We start from the raw sequence: 18234 nt of genomic DNA, 5'->3' as shown, positions 1-18234 counted from the left end.
TATATTCAGTCGTTAGTCCATCTTACAAACATCTTGTGACAAATCCAATTTTTTCTTCTTTGAAAGCACAGAATGTAAGTTTTGAATATATTCCCTTCCAGTTTCTCTGATGTTGTAACACTTACATATACTAATAATCGTCGTTAGAAAAACAGTCACCTTTACAGTAACTAAATAAAAAAAAATTTACTTCTTACAAGAATCGCGATAGTTGATCTTAAAATTGCGTGAATATGAATAACAATTATGGATTTTGAAATCACGTGAATATGAAACTAGATATACGATTTTGAAAATGAGAAAATACAAACTGGGATATAGAATTTTTAAAACGTGTAAATACAAATCATGAATCATAATTTTTAGATCGCGTAAATACGAATCATGATGCATAATTTTTAGATTGCATAAATAAGAATTATGATGCATAATTTTTAGAATGCCTGAATGCGAATCCTAATGCCTTATTTTAAAATCACGTATAAATACGAAAATCAATGTTTGATATTATAAACCGCATGAGCAAATCAAGACATTGAATTTTAAACTTGCGTGAATACGAATCGCTACATAGGATTTTAAAAAGGCGAAAATACGAATCACAATATCGGATTTTTAAATCTCGTAAATAAGAATTGCAACGTACAATATTCAAATCCCGTGAATAAGAATCGCAACACGCAAAATGAAAAGCTATGTTTGATATTAAAATCGTGTGAATAAGAATCAAGATATTAGCAGATTACAGGCTTGGGACCTCTAAAAGGCTTGTCAGAAGCAGCGTCGTTTGAACTACGAAAATCGGATCTATCAGGAGGGCGGGTAAAAAATTCGGAAAATCTTATCTGCTGCGTGTAAAAGGGGAGAAAATAGCTAAAATAAGTAAAAATGAGAAAGGATTGGTAGCTATGTAGTTTGAATTTTCTGTTTCTCTTTGAAAATCGGTGAATTTTCTGAAAAAGCGGAATACTTATTAAAAAAAGTGAAATTTTTAGAAAATCTGAATTTTTGATAAAAAAGCTGAAATCCGCTAAAAAGCGGAAAAATCTCATCCCTGAAATCAGCTCGGACAGGCCCTGAAATCAGCAGGTAGTTTACAATAAAATCTTAAACTAAAACCACTATAACATAATGTTGTGCCAGCTGATTCTGGTCAAATGTTAAAGTATCTAAAATTTAAATTTTTTAGTGTTGAGACATGATTTAAGAGACATGATTTAAGAAAACCAATAGACTAATTTATTCTTACTTACTTTACTAACAAAGTTAAATTGCTTTATCATTGACATGAGTTCAGAAATATCTTCAACTAAGGCTGTAATATCATTCAATGAGGTATCCATTGGAAACTATAAAATGAAATTTATAATTAATATATTCCTAATTTTAAAATCACAAATGAAATAAATAGCTTTAAATGACAAAATTGTGATGCATTGTCTTTCCAGCAGATGATGATTCACTTCACAACCTGATGTATATTCAATATATAACCTTGAAAACTAGGATTTCAAAAATCTGAAACCTCCAAAAACCAGACAATTTTTTAAACTCTAGTTTTGTTTGTTTTTTTAAAAAAGAAAAGAAAGAGAACATGAGCTAAATTTATTTTAAACTGAAGGCACAGTGCGGCCCAATATTTTTAATAAAAAAAGCTTTCGTTCAAATGCACAACTTGAAATTCAATTTGCGTGTCATAATACTATTGTAGTATTATAATATCAGGATTGATTTTTTTTTTTTAAAGATGTATGCAAAATTGTAGTTATAACTTCTTTAAGAGCAATCAACAAAACCATGTCAATTTACAATGAAAATATTCCAAATTGAGCACGTGAAAAAGTGATGGCTAAAAAGCACAACTCAAAACATAATTTGCATTTAAAAATACTATCATATTTAAATTATCAGGATTTTAAAAAAAAAACACATGGAAATCATAGAAAACATTTTTGAAAAAGAGTTTGGCAAAATCATGTTGATATATGATGAAATCTTCTTATATTTAGCATGTAAAAATTTGACTATTTAAATGTGCAACTTGAAATTCACTTATTGCATCATAATACAGGATATTTAAAAAATTGGGATTTTAAAAACCATGTGAAAAACGATCGACAAGACTATGTAGTTTTACAATAAAAGCTTCCGTAACTAAGCATGTCAAAAAATGCTCAGATAAGCAATTCAAAATTCAACTTGTACGCCGAAATACTGTTTATTTGAAAATATTGGCGTTTAAAAAAGTGTACAGAAATTTGAAGCAATAATTGCCTAGAAAATTACCATGCGGACTGAGGATGAACTAATCCAAAATTGAGCAGGTCAAAGAGTAGCACTCAAGTGGTTACTCAAATGTGCATGTCATAATGCTACGGTACAAGCATTAGTATTTTAAAATAATTCTGAGCAACAACCAGGATTTCAAAATCTATGAGGAGATTTGTAGAATAATTTTTGAAAAATGGCAGGAATTTTAGATTTGAATCTAATGCATTATTTTCTTTTCTCATTTTCAATGTCTCTATTGATTTAAGTCAAGAAATTTCTATAATCTTGATCTTTTCAGTCTCTAAACAGTCTGGATTTTTAAAGTTATAATGCATTAGAGTTATTAAATTATATAAATGCTTCCATTCAAATATTTGTGGTCTGGGCTTTACTCAAAGGCAAAGGAAAATAAAGATAATAATCCTGGGTTTGCAGAAACCCCCGGTTGAAATTCTTTACAAAATGGGGAAAGTAAATTTTTTAATGTAAGCATGCCGTATATATATATACCGAGATAGTAAATTACTCAAAATCAGTGTCCTTAATTTTTGACAAAATTTTATCCTTAAATTTAATTGTTTTGACTTCTAGCCCTAATTTAGGTGTTGTGTATTTACTTTAAGAATTTTAATGTTTAAAGATAGTTTTTTACCACTATGTTAAAAAAATTATTTATATTATGGTTAAATATATAATTTTAATACAGTAGGGAACCGATTATCCGGAACGATCGGGACCATCGCTATTCCGGATAACTGATTTTTCCGGTTTTCTGAATCGCTACAAAAAGCCGTTTTTTTTATTGTTAAACCCAACTGAAAAAAAAAAATTGGAAATAATCTTAAAAATAAGAAAAAACGATGAAGTAATACACTAATGATTATTTCCAAAATGATGGTAAGGTAAATATCTTTAAAAAAAAGAAAGAAAAATCGTAAAATCTTACGAGGAAAAAAAATTTTTTTTTTAAAAATGGCGAGAAAATTTATCGAATTTTGTTCCGGTTTTTTGGTTCTCCGGTATTCTGATTTCCGGATAACGGGTTCCGTACTGTATTACGGATAGCAGAACTATTTTGGAAATGAAGAAAAAATATTTAGGTACCATTGACGCCTAACAGTCACATACTAATTTCTAACCCCAGGTTCTGTATATAAGGTGCTTGATTAACTTATATAAAAATCAAGATGGTCGATCACATACCATTTTTGATAGAAAAAAGTTCGGAGTGAATTTTCAGATATTTGAGTTCCTAATGAGTCTCAAAACTTTGGAAGATAGAGTTGACTTTTATTGCGCGGTTTTTGACCCACGCACAAACCTAATAAAACCTGGGCTCAAATGGGTTTCTTTATAAACATAGGGTGACCCGGGGTAATTCACGATCACTCTGTTTCTGGGGTAAATAATAATCACCAAAGTTTTATTTAAAAAAATAATTTTTTTTTTAAATTTGAGACTTGGATAAGAATGCTTGTACACTTTACTAAAGTATAGCTACATTTACTTAATAACAGTTTTTTGCTTAATCTTACAAAATAAGTATCTTTTAAAATGCTTTCTGTATTTTCCATTTCAAAGATGGGTTTCAAAATGTGCACATTTCTGCAAAGATCCCCCTCCTTCTCTTAATAATAAATATTTTGAGTTACTTTCTTTTTCTTTGATATAAAAAAAGTGTAGGCTTTTGCTTAATTATTTCACATCTACTGTAAACATTATAATTGATTATAGAAAACTATATCAAATGTTGCCTCCTACAGATGGGGTAATTATTGATCACTGGGGTAATTCCTGATCATTGTCATTTCTTCTTATAAATAGTATAAAAAATAGCTAATAAATAGTCAATTGTCTTTTCTTAAATAACAGTTCATAATTATTAAGTGGAACAACTGTAAAATATATTTTAACTATAATCACAAAATTTGTTTTTAACTGTATACAAGAAAAATGTGTTCTGATATGCACCATTTCTAGATTGTCTTACCTTGCTTCTATCTTAATTTTATGTGTGCACATTGTTGGAATAATTTTTAAGTTGATAAATTAACGTAATATAAATATGGTGAGAAATTATAAGCTTAAAAAAGGATACTAAGCTTCTAGAAATCAAAAATAGTGAATTTCTTTTAATGATTGAAAATGAAAATTTCAGTGTGAGAGCTACTGCCAGAGCTGAAGTGTTAATCTTTATTCCTGATTTTAAATAAAAAGTTTTATTAGCTGCTTAAACATATCTTTTTGGTTTATTTGTTTGATCTTAATGTCTTATTTGTTAATTACCATTGCATAATTATTTTTAAACAGCCCATTTACTATAAAAACTGGTGATCAGTAATTACTCCAGAAATGATCAGGATTTACCCCAGAATTGATCAAGAGAAGGGGTAATTCCTGATCACTAAAAATTTAAAATCCTTTAAATTCTAATTAGATTTTCAAACAAAAGAAGGTAGCATAGGGCTCATCTCATATAGTCTCAAACTTCCAGTAAATATTAAAATCCTATCTTGAATAGTTTTTTCACAAAATAGATGGTTGCATTTTTTGATCAGGAATTACACCAGGTCACCCTAATCCAAATATGCTCATGCATATCATTTGTTATTTTTTATTTGATTTAGAAATATTAATACACAAATATACATAATCCTACTTTCAAAATGTAGTGTATTTATATAAATATGTAACTTTGAATTAATATAATAATTTTTCTTGCTTCAACATTAAGAAAAATAAATTTTTCTTAAACAATAATTTGAACTTTCTTAATGTTATTTGTTTTGAATTTAAAAGATGCAGAGTACAGGCTGGAATAACTTTGTCCTTTTATCTCCTTAATAAATAGGTTTTCAACTATGAATAAAATAAGTATGCATATTTATTCTAACAAAATATTAAAATTAATACTGTTTTAATTCTTTTCAGAAGAAAACTTTTATTTTATAAAATATACAATTGGATGGATTAAAATATTTTATTGATAGTTTTATTTTAATGCTACAAAATAATCATTTAAATATAAAAATTCATTAAATTTCGAACCATGATAAAATATTGAATAATATGAAATTAATGTTAACTTATTTTGCATTATAAATGTTATTTAATGAAAGTTCACATGATTGATTAATCCTTCAATCAATAGATCACAGCAAAACTTATTCTAAATACATAGTTTAAAGACCAATTCAAAAAACTATTAAGGAATTTGTTAGATAAAAGTAATCATGTAGTTAGTTGGCCTGTAAAAAAAACTTACTTTATTTTAACAACAACAAAAAATTTAAATTATTAACTTAAGTATTTAACAATTTATTTAATTGTTCTAACCGGTTTTTGGTTCATAACTTTTAATTTAAATTGTTTACATAAGACAAATTTAGTTTTAGCCACTTTTCCATTTTGATTCATTATTTTAAAGCTTTTTTCTTAATTTTCTTCTTCTTTTTTTATTAAAATTTGCTTAATTTAATTTCATACTTTGATTGGATTTAAGAGCCTCTTATTAATACCAGCATAAAAAGATGGTACTACATAAAAATTAAAGATATTTTTTTATTTTAATTCATTATTTAAATATTTTCTAATAAAAGTTTCCTTTTTGACTAAAATTGTTCCTTTTGAATTAAAAATTAAACCTAAAAAGTGTTAAACTAGGTGATGTCTTAAAAAATCCAATAAAACACGAAAAAGTCCAATAAAACTCACCTGGGTTGGGTTTTTTTAAACCCTGTTTTATTACCAAAATGGTCACTGTCACCAAACTAAAATGTGGGTTTTTAAGAATGATGCATCAGAGTAAACGAAAATTACAACCTAACATATGCAAAAAATAAAAAAAAATACATATTTTCATTTATAGAACATTTATCATGATGTACAGTGCTATTTATGAACAAGTAGAAATATTTTCAAAGGATTAGAGAATAACTTACTTGAAAACTTTTAATAGAATTCACTGTTTTTCTTATATGTTTGTCAATTAGTAAATGATTATACAATATGATGGGATAAGTGAATTGAATATGATTGAATATTATTCCAAAACACAAACACACATTCCTGGTGTCTTTTATTGAATTTGCGCATTTCCAAAATCCAATATGAAATAAAACAGCTACTAAAATTTTATTTTCCGATATATAGAGTCTGGAAGACCATTCGTCAAATCTCCTACAGGAATCAACTTCACCTAACAATAGCTGTCCACACATTTCTGTATATATTTTCATTAAAGATAGATCTATATTTTGACCTATATTTATAGATTTACAGTTTTTAGACATATTAAAATCCTGTAAAACTTTATCGGGTACTGATATCATAGTATTAAGAGATTTGTCTTTAAGAAGCCACAATTTCTCAATTTGAGGACCCATTATGTGGTCCCAAGATGATAAAATAACACCCTCCATGATTATTATTAAGCACAGTAGATAAATATAATAATAGATCTTTAAATTATTGACTTAAAGTCAGAAAAACAACCTACAGGTTTTGGTTTACAGGTTATGTTATAGTACATGGAATTACGTGCCTTAAAGAAGTTATATTTAATACCTTTTCAGACTCAATTTATTATTAAGGAAAATATATGAAATTCATCTACAGAAAAATTTCTTTTCATTAATTGTGTTATTTATCACAGCAACTAGCTATTTAATACATTATTTATGTTTACTTTTTAACACAGTGACACATTTATGATTGTTTATTTACATATGAGTCATGCTTTTGGCCACCAGTATAAGTAGAGGCCTTTTCACTTCCCTTCAAACCTTCAGTATCAGTCATGGCAAAAATATAGAACACCTCCAGCCGCATTCCACGAATGGTGTTTTTTACACTAGAAAACGCTGCAAGCTGCATACCGCCTATACTTCCGGGTTACTGTTTTCGATGTATTTTAAAGTCATTTGATTCACAACCGTGATCATTGTGTTTAGAGAATCTTGCAAACGTGGTATTTGATTACTTATTACTTGTGTTTACAATACTAACAATCAGGGCCGGATTAACCTATAGGCACACTAGGCATGTGCCTTGGGCCTACGAAATTCAGGGGCCTAGGAAAAACTTGGCAGAAAAAAATTTAAAAAAAAAAATCAAACGTAGTGGAATCAGAAAAACAGTTTTGTTTTTCTGATTCCACTACGTTTGATTTTTTTTTCTTTTCACGATAAATTTCGCACTCAATAAATTCTTTTTATTCATAAATTTTATCATTAGGTTTTTTTTTAAAAAATTGATCTTGCCTTGTTCCGGGTTTTAATATTTATGCTAGTGCCTTTTTTAACTATCGTTTCGGTTCGATAATTTTAAAGTGTTTTTATTTAGATTAATAAGTTTTCCTTTTATTTTATTGTCCCCCCCCCCCCGTTTAATTAGGTAGGAAATATATTGCGTTATTTAATCATTGGTTTTGTTTATATAAGTTAATTTAGGAATTTTAATTATTTTTAAAAAATAAATATGAGAATTTTGTATTTTTTAAACTTATTTTTCTTGTCTAAACTTGTAAATTTTTTTATTCTTTTAAATGTTATATTTCTACCATTTTTTTTTTTCTCTTTAAAGTTAGGAGTACCTTTCTTTTTTCTCTTACTTTATGCATTACGCTTGTCGGTATTGCAGATAAAGGTAGATAAACAAATTCGTAAATTAAAATCCATGTTAATAAAAGTGTTAAAAAAAAATATGCAAGAAAAGTTTAGCATATATTTTGAAAAGAGGGGAGGAGTGGGGGCAGGAGGGGAGGGCCCAAAAACGGCTATGCCGAGGGCCTACGAAAGGTATAATCCGGCTCTGTGCCTAGGGCCTACGAAAGGTATAATCCGGCTCTGCTAACAATACTTGTGCTTACGATGCTAACACCAACGTAAGATGGTGCACACAGAGCCGGATTATACCTTTCGTAGGCCCTAGGCACAGCCGTTTTTGGGCCCTCCCCTCCGTCCCCCACTCCTCCCCTCTTTTCAAAATATATGCTAAAATTTTCCTGCATTTTTTTTTTTTTTTTTACATTTTTATTAATATGGATTTTAATTTGAATACGACATTTTGTGTAGTTTGGAATTCGACTGCATAATACAAGATTTCGTTGAATCCAAAAATCGCAAAAAAGTAATATATTAGACCATAAGATTCTGCAAAATAATTTATTACCGAAAAATATTATATTTTTATTTGTATCTTCATAATTTTGTGCAAAATACACTTGTTGTTTTAAAAGCTAAATTACTTTTGTCAACAAAATTTTTCTCACAATTTTTTCGTAGGCCCCTGAATTTCGTAGGCCCTAGGCACGTGCCTAGTGTGCCTATAGGTTAATCCGGCCCTGGGTGCACAGCTTGCAACAAGAACAAACAGTAATAAACAAATGTAAAGAGGCCGAGTCAGGACTGCCAACAAAGCGAGCTACTCAAAATCTAGCAACCATGTCACTTTTTCTAACGATATAGGCTATATGACACGAGGCAACCTAGTTGAAAGCAACTAGCGGTTTCGGTGAAGTTGAAACGTGTCATATGATGGTTGCCCGGTTGCTTTCAACTAGCAAACTGAAGTTAAAACCTTTCAACTTTAGTGGAGCAACCACAAATTAGTTGAAACGTGTCATATAGTAGTTTCCAAATACTTTCAACCTTAACTAGCAACCATTTAGTAAACAAAATGCACCTGCTGATTCTGACGCATCCTGAATTTTTATCTTTTAAATTTGAACTTGGTTTAAATTTCTAACTATGACTAGTTTTAAATAAAATTCTAGTGATATATGTATTTTTTTTTTTTGAAATTTTTCAAACGTATCCTTGTCTTTGGGTCATAAATAACAAAGATTATGCGAATAAACTAATTCCCTATAAACTAATTTTCTCTGTGGAGATATTAAAAGTTACAAATTATTATTGAATTGTAAAAGTGAAAAAAAAAACTAGCATATTACTAATTGCAAATGTTTAAATATTTGAAAATTCAAAATTATATAGCTTGAATGCTAAGCTTTTTAAACTCATATTTCTTTGACAGATATTTCCGAGTACTAATGAAATTTTGAAAGCAAACGAAAGAAATTATTTTGTTTTTAAATCACATTTTTTCTGTTCTAGTTCTTCTTTCAGAACCTCAGCTATCAGCTCAACGCCTACTTCAAGTACATCGTCAATAATCGCTTTCATGATAATTAAAAGAGCTTTTAGCAATAAACTTCATTGAAAAATATAAGTTCTGGTATTGGACTGTTATATACTATAATAGTCCAATACCAGTGCCGTTCTGATATTGGGCTATTCAGAGTTGGTTGAACAAGCGAACGTTGTAACGTGTGATCACAAACGAGAAACCTAATACCGGTTTCTTAACTTAGTTGCCAAGTGTCATCAGCACTTATCTATAAATCTCTTAAGCAAATTTTCACTTCAAACAAATATAGATCAATTCCTGCCAGTTCATCGGCTCGTCTCCTTAGTTAAAGAACTCCGTGAACTGTTGAAAGATGTGGAGGTCGTAAGACTTCTACAATTTCTCCTTAATGGGACTAATCCAGCTCAATAAAGTAATCTAGACTCCGGTCAACTTCTCCACCCAAATTAGAAGAAATTCCATCTACTTCTAATTAGACTTTCATCCTTCGTTGCTCTATCGCGCAACAACTTCGTTGAAGTGGCAAGTGCCGAAAGGCAGGTATCACAACAAATACATCTACATTAAAGCATCACTTGAAAATCACCAGAATTACTTAATAACATTAATATCTGATGAAATACGGCAGATTTGAGCTAAGAAATTATCTAATTTACTTCTTTTATTGAAAACAAAATTATCCGTTTGAAAATATCGCCTCGCAGAACTAGCTGTAGTAAGCAGTTGCAAACTTTCTATCCGGAAGTAGAGCAGGTAATGAGCTCGAGATTGTTTTTGTTTACATTTATATTGAAAATACCATCCATTCAATCCTGTTAAATTGAAAACCCGTTCCACTTTCTACCTACTTTTTTGGGGGGGGTACGTGCACTTCCTGGGGTGTTAAGTAACCAGAAACTAATTGACTGACCACTGTCTCAGGAAAGGGGGATTGGAACCCAAGGGTGCCAACTCGCTCTACAACTCATTTATTCTTTTACTTTTTCTCATTTCTTAGAAAAACTAAAAGAATTTTTTTTTAACTCTAAAACAAATTTATTTACTTTCAAAATGGTTTTATAATTTTATTTAACATGCACTTTTTCTAATTATATCCTGAATTGCTTATTATTTTGATATGATTATTTAGAGAACTAATAATAAACCCAATTATTTAAATTTATAAAATTTTACTATGTAGTCATACAAAAGTAATTCATTTAAATTAATTATTCATTTAAAAAAAATTTACAATTTCTCTATAAATCAAATAAAGTTTTTTTTTTTTAATTGATTTGCTAATTTGTAAATTTTTTCATGTTATAGTAAACCTCGAGTTCAGCAAGATTTTATTTCTATTACTTATTTAATTTTTTTTCTTTCAATTACAATTCAAATATTTTTTTTGCAACTTTTTTGTCTAATTTTAATTTTTTTTAATGATAGTTACACTGTTTTGAAACTAATTAAATTCCACCATTTTAAAAAACTATGTAGACATTTAATCCATTGTTCAAGCAAATATGGCTGCTTGCTATGTAAATTTGATTTAGATCTAAAAATTTGCAATTTGAATGAACTAAATTAACCTTCATTAGAAACTGACTTCATTTTAATTATTACTTTTGCCAACTACATTTATTATTGTATAAATATCTCCAAACTGGAATTATGATTCGATCTTTAAAAATAAACACCGAGGATAATTGATATTTATCACAAACAAATTGTTACATCAAAATTAAAAATTATTCGATTAAATAATCACAAATTTTTAAATTATATTAATACAGATCTGGTTTCCGAATATATCACTTAACTTATTCTAATAATTTAGCTCGGATACTAGCAACTTCATCCACAAACAAATATTCGAGATTTTTACTTACATACTTTCTTCTTAATTATAGTTTCTTTAAAAACTTATCGCCAAAGATATTATTTAACAATAATATGATTTTTTTTTTCACTGATATAAAACAGTTATTTATCTTAATAAATACATTTATTAAGCTGCATATTTATAAAACTGCATATTTTGAGAGAGCACAGTTTTATATGAAGTCTATTTTTAAAAAATATATAACTTATTAAAAAGCCAATATATTTTATTTATCAGCTTTTTGTTGTTAAATGGTATTTATATTTTTATCAAATAATGCTAAATCATTAAGTAATATCTTGTGATTACTTTACATAATAAAGGAATGTCACTTTTAATTTTAAGTCCTTAACTTAAAATTATTAAAACCATAATAATTATAACAGAGAATAATGTTGAAAGTGGGTAATAAAAGCATGTATGCCAAGGTCATGCACGGTTGCCAGACTGTGAAATTAAGAAATACTACAGCTTTGTCTGAAAAAATACTTAATATTTTTAAGCGCCCTCTACTGCGTTATTTGAAACTTTAAATAATATTAAAAGGATAAAATACTATTTAAAGGATATAAAATATTAAAATTAAAAAAATATTAATTAATAGAAAAAATTAAATTATCATCACAAATAAGAAATATGATAGTTTGTATTTTTAACTGATAATAATGTTTTTATTTTAAATTGAGTATGTATTATTATACTAGGTTAGTAAATCTCGCATGATTTTGTATTCTCTAAAATGAGTCAGTAGAATTAGATTTTTTTTTTCACATTTATATTATCTTACAACTAATAATATTTTCCGTTTTTTTACTTTTAAAGGTTTGAAAAATCTATGTAATATTTGTAAAAAATGTATCATGAAAAAAAAAGGAGTGAATAATCACAGTCTTTGTTAATATATATATTTTTTTTACAGAAAAATCACTGTTTGTTCTTGTTGCAAGCTGTGCACCATCTTACGTTAGGGTTAACACTTTTAGCATTGTAAACACAAGTAATAAGTAATCAAATACATTGTTTGCAAGAATCTCAAAGCACAATGATGCCAAATGGCTTTAAAATACAACGGAAACAGTAACCCGGAAATTTAGGCGATACCGAGCTTGCAGCGTTCCCTGGTGTAGAAAACACCATCCATATTAGTCCCTGCCGAGTGCACTTTTCCCGGGGGAATTTTTATTTTATTTTATAACCGTCGTTGAACAGCCGACCCAAGTTCATGGGTTTACGACTACTAACGTTCAACTCCGTAGCCTTGTAATTTTGAACCAATCCAGAAGACAAGGAAACTCCTGGATCAGTACCCCCAGAGGTACGATTTGTTGTGGGAACATGGAGGACTTTGAGCTGTTTGGAATCGTGCATCCCGGCCCGTCCGGGGGATTTTTGAAAAACAACACGTTATTGATAGACCGGTTTTACGCACAAAAAGTGGAGTTCGCATCTTTATGTGTACTATTTTCTTACATCTCCGCCGTACAAAAGCATTGCGCGTAATCAGTGTTGTTCATTAAAAAAGCATTTTAATTTAAATTGTAATATTTTTTTTTTTTACTTCTGAAAATTAGTATATTATTTTGCATACTGCTTAAAGCTGTCTAGACATCGCGTGTAATTTATTTGTTTGTTTATTGAAGTTATAAAACCCGAGATCAATCAAAGTATGGGCAATAATATACTTCGGTTTTCAGAACTTTGGTTAATTGCAACCTGAAGGAAGGATATTAGCTGATTTAATTATAGTTACTAGTTTGAAGCATTAGTTTCGATTATAACATAAGTATAAATGCTTTTTTTTATTTAAGTATATGATGTATGCATTTAACAGAACGAAATTTATTAATTTACTATTGTTGTTTTAAAATTTTTTATAAGATTAAGAAATAAAAATCTTTTTCATCGATTTATTACGAGTTTTTATTAATTGATTGTACATCTCAATAAATGCCTTTAAACTCCTTTTAAAGTTTAAGTCATGATGAATTAATTTGCAAGGTACAAGAACACGAATAATTATTTGAATTATTAAATACATATGTCTCCATCGAAATCTGCCAAATCATTTCTTTTTAACCCTAAATACCCATCTACCCTGCTAGTGAATTGCAATTAAGTAAATATGTATTTATTTTATGTAAATATTGAAGCATTGCTGCCTTTGATAATGTTTTTTTTTTTTTTTTTGAAGAAAACAATCATATTTTGAGTTGCACGTAAAGGGAAACCACGAAAACGTCTTTCAGATTGTTTAACGTTTAAAGAATTCCAGCTAAATGCTCAGTAATCGCGATTTTTTTTTTAATAATAAATTACTTTTTAGCATCTTTGACAGACAGCCAATCATTTTTGTGAATATAACGAAATGCTCTTCTTATTTTTGTATTTTTTAACTCTAGAAATCAAAGTAGCTCCCAATTTAAGTATCGCAGTAAAACTTAATTTATGAAAGCTATAAAAATATAGTTTATTTCAATCGAGATTAAATTGAAATTAAAATTATCAGATTTTTTCAGATGGATTTTATCGTTATTACCCTTTATCTTAAAGAGGTTATATTTTAATTATCAATAATTTTTTTTTTATCATCCTTGATGGACGGCCTTTGCGAATATAACGAAACGTTCTTATTATTAACTCAACCTAAAAATCGAAACAACTCGCAATTTAAGTACATTCATATTATGAAAGTTATAAGAATAATTTATTTTAATTATGATTAAATTAAAATAATCACATTTTGCGTTACGCGCAAATGAAATGTTTTTCAGATTACTTGGAGGTAATAAAATTCCAGCTGAATGTTCATTATGTCAATGAAATTATTTTTTTTAAACAACCCTTTTTGTTCTTATTATCCTTGATGGATCTTTCTTTCTGAAATCATTTTTCGGAATATAACGAAAAGCTCTTCTTATTAACTCAAAACAGAAATCAAAGTAACTAGCAATTAAGCACAACTAGTAATTAGCAACAAAAAAACAGACGCACCAAGAAGGAGTTGTCCGATTGAAACGAAAATTCGTGGATAGGAAGACAATGTACAGAATAGTAAATGATTAAAATTTCAGAACAATTGAATAATTTATTGCAGAGTTACAGCAACAAGTTCAATAAGGTGCTGATCCGCTCTAGCCGGGATACAAGCTGCCACACGGCGTGGCATAGACCGATAAAGCTCCTGGATGGTCTCTTGCGGTATTTCCTGCCAAATTCGATCCAATTGTTGAACGAGGTCATCAACATTCCGTGCCAAATGCAATCGCCGTCCCATCATATTCAAGACATGCTCGATGGGAGAGAGGTTTGGTGATCTGGCAGACCAAGGAAGAGTTTGACAAGCTTGCAGACAGTTCATAGCAACACGTGCCGAATGTGGTCTGGCATTGTCCTGCTGAAAAACCAGCCCAGGGCGCTGCAAAAGGAACGGTAGCATTTTGACAGGTCTTAGGATGCCGTCGACGTACCGCTGTGCAGTAAGTGTACCTCTAATGACCATTAAAGGGGTCCGGCTGTCAAAGGAAATGGCACCCTATACGTCCCCAGTCGGCATCATTCCAGCCTGATCGAGCCATGCACCACTGTAATCTGGCTCGGCAGTGTGCTTCTTGGTGCGTCGATTTTTTTGTTATTGAGTGTATTTATAAAAGCAATGCAACGAGAATCTGATTTGTGAAATACATGTACCTGAAAAAAATTTGTCACACGTTGGCATCTCCGAATTCGCAAATGCGATTTTTTTCAAAAGCTACTGCATGAGGGAAAAAAAAACGCACTTGCATTAAAGTAAATGTTTCGTTAGGGGCAGGTTGGAATAAACATAAGATAAACACATTGGACATAATCCACAACTTTTAAAACTATATCCTTTATCAGTTCAGCTACATAGGAACTAGCTTACCTGTATAAACCTCATACTAATTCATCATTCGTCTAATTTTTTTTTTAATCCTTGACATAGAAAGGAAAGATTTACATTCATGGTACAAATAGTAAGTTAAAATTTAGTAATAATAATAAAGTGCTAGAAAAATAGAAATCTTTATACAGGTAATCAACATTCTGATACAAATAAGACTTCCATTAAAAATACAGTGTACATTGTAGTAAAATACACCTTCTGTGCAAATCGTTTCACAAAAAACATTTTCCATATTGAAAATAGATTAACATTTCTCTTCTTGTAGAAATATGAATTTTTAATACAATAATATAACATTAGAATATGAAACAGCTGGACAAAATTGATGTAGAAAGAACACCTAAAAGGTTTACTCAATAAGAGTTTAGAAAAATACACTAATTTCTACCAATAATTGAATCTTTATTATTAAATTTTTATAACACATATAGGAACTCATACTAGACCATTGCTGAATATCTAAAATATATACAATAAATATCTTATACTGTTAATGAAATAATTGTTATTTTTTATCATTACTCAGAGTTCATATAACTGATAAATAAACAATCAAAATATTTGTAAAAAAAATATTAAAATACATTTCTTGAATAAAAAATTATTATTAAAAATATTTTACTTTTAAACAAATGAATAAGCTTTATTTATTCCATTCATACAACAAATAAATCAGCAATAGAGATATTTAGACCAAAATATGCTTTTCAAAAATTCAAAATTCATTTAATGATAATCCTGGAAATATAATTGAATGATAATAAAAGTACAGTTCTCATATTGAAAGCAAATATTTTCTAAATAATTAAAATAGATAGATAGCATAAAAAAAAAAAAATTAAAAAAAAAACTGCTTAAGTGGTTTATCACAGAAAAATGGCACTATATTTATAAAATTTTATTTTTCTTTGGATACAAAGGAATAAACTTCATGTGCCATTTATATTTGATTAGATCAAATGACTTAGCATAAATATAAGTTTTATTTATTAAAAAAAATTTCCAAAGAAAAAATAAAGCTAACAGGAAATAATTTAACTTCTTATTCAAGTCATTCTAGTTAATAGGCAAAATAAAAATTTTTTTATATGCAAGTCGTTAAATTTTTTACGTGTGGGGCAATCATTTTCTAAAAAGTACTGTAGAGAAAAAAAAGAGTTATTGCGTAAATGCTCAAGTATACCCAAATATTTAAAAAAGAAAGAATTCATTAGTAGCCCTACAGCACATTGACTAGTTGTGCCATATTACTGGGAGACTGCTTAAAAATGTAGAACAGTAGGAACTAAACATTGAAAAGCTAAATGTCAGAGTAAGATCCACAATGACGAAGAGAAATTCCAAAAAAAAAATCATTTTTCTTTTATTTAATAAGAACAGGTTATGAAAACTGGGAACATTATAAACTCATTTTGATTTTATTTTTTTCTCAGAAACTTTCTTGAAAGTATTTTCTTTTCTTAAAAATATCATTGTTAGAATAAGAACTTTAGTAAAAGAATCTTTGTTTCGTAATCTCATTCTTCAGAAAAATAAACTTGATTCAAAGAGGGAAAATACTCAATAGCTGCATTGTATTATATTGTACTTTTATAGTACAATGCAAATACTGAAGAGTGTTTTTTTTTTTTTTTTTTTGATATTGCAAGATTCATGCTCACAGGTGGCTACCTGTTTTTTTTCTCTTTTGAAGTTCTGACTAGAGTTCCTTCAGCATTTCACTTCTTGAACAATTTTTACACCTCATATGCTCAAAAGAAAATTTTTGTTTTAAATATCAGTCACTTTTGTTTCTGGAAACTTTAAGTTTCACAAACTGAATTCTACTGAAATGCTTTTCATGAAAATGCCTTATTTAATTTAATAATTTATTTTCATTAAATACATAAATAAAAAAAACTTTTAGTAAGTAAAAAAGCAGTTTCTGAGAATAAGTGGAAATTAAGATACAGAAATCCAGCAATACAACCAATGGGCAGCAACTTTAAAAAGAAAGTTTTAAAAAATATTTTATTAACTGTTTTTCATTAACTGTTAAATTTCAAACAAAAATGAGATTTTCTAGAAATGTTTCATTGATACTGCTTGTAAATTCCAATTTAAACTCTATTTTTAAAGGATGAAATTACATTTGTTTTTCAGTTGCCCAGATATTTATAAATGTCTATCTTTTTTTTTGGAATTTCTAATATGTGATTAGTTATAGAAAAGATAAAAGATTTGATCTACAACTTTTATAAATTCATATAATTTGCTACTTCATTAACCAATTATATGATTTAAATTTCAGTAATTTAATACTCGCGTTGTCTTTTCTTAGTAACCAATTATTTCGTAGTAAAACTTTAAAAAAAAAAATGGCATTTAGATTTTAATTTCATAGACTAAAATTTTGTTAATTACATCAATATCAACGTAATTGTAGGAAATTCTATACTTTTTTTCAAACTGATGTTTATTCTTTGATTTTAAAATTTAATAAAATATATATATATGAAACTTGACAACCCAAGTAGATTAGTCCCTTTCCCTTTAAGCAGCTGCCTTTATTCATCCCTGCTATTCGGAATAGAGAGAGGGAAAAAAAAACGTTGGAGTGTTAATTTTACTTGGAGAAAGGGTGATAGGCTTATTTGTGCACTTTCTGAGGTTTTAAGGCACATTATCAACTACGAAGAAAAAAATAAACAATGCATGATATTTTTCTCATCTAACCAAACCCCTATTTTAACAAAATTGAAGCAGACCAAGCACAAGCGTAAAAGGTGCTTAGGCATAAAAATGCAGTACACGTTAAAGAAACTCTTAATTACATTTTAGAATCGGGATAGAAATTTTCAAATTAATTTACAAATGGACATATATTTAAAAACTTAAAATGAGTTGATTTTAAACATATTTATTCCTTCAATTTTAGTAGAAATCTTTCATAAAAACAATTAGAGTATGAGATTATGGATTAAAAGAGAAAAAAAAAGTTAATATGAAAGAATACACAATCACAATTGTGTAAGTAAAACAACTTATACTT

The 18234-nt window shown here is 28.4% G+C and overlaps 1 protein-coding gene across 5 annotated transcripts in view; it reads right to left on the bottom strand.

Moving 5' to 3' along the window:
• The window catches only part of LOC107440899 (guanine nucleotide exchange factor C9orf72 homolog), a 29304-nt gene extending 22143 nt beyond the window's left edge, over window positions 1-7161 (bottom strand). Inside the window, exons 1-2 of one of the 5 annotated variants that reach the window (XM_087156126.1) lie at window positions 6997-7161; window positions 1254-1349 (exon numbers count right to left, since the gene is read on the bottom strand). In XM_087156126.1, the coding sequence (XP_087012252.1) occupies window positions 1254-1349; window positions 6997-7146 (246 nt within the window). In that variant the 5' untranslated portion in view covers window positions 7147-7161. Of the gene's footprint in view, window positions 1-1253; window positions 1350-5985; window positions 6005-6212 lie in introns of those variants that run through there. The other 4 variants (XM_016053978.5, XM_016053976.5, XM_016053977.5 and 1 more) reach the window with 4 other exon arrangements.
• Window positions 7162-18234: the final 11073 nt, after the last annotated feature.

Source organism: Parasteatoda tepidariorum, chromosome 12 (assembly GCF_982258835.1).
Source record: "Parasteatoda tepidariorum strain Cologne lab strain chromosome 12, Ptep-v5.0, whole genome shotgun sequence".
Taxonomy (NCBI): Eukaryota; Metazoa; Arthropoda; class Arachnida; order Araneae; family Theridiidae; genus Parasteatoda; species Parasteatoda tepidariorum.
Note: the sequence above shows the minus strand (reverse complement) of the source record. Positions and strands in the feature narration are given on the sequence as shown.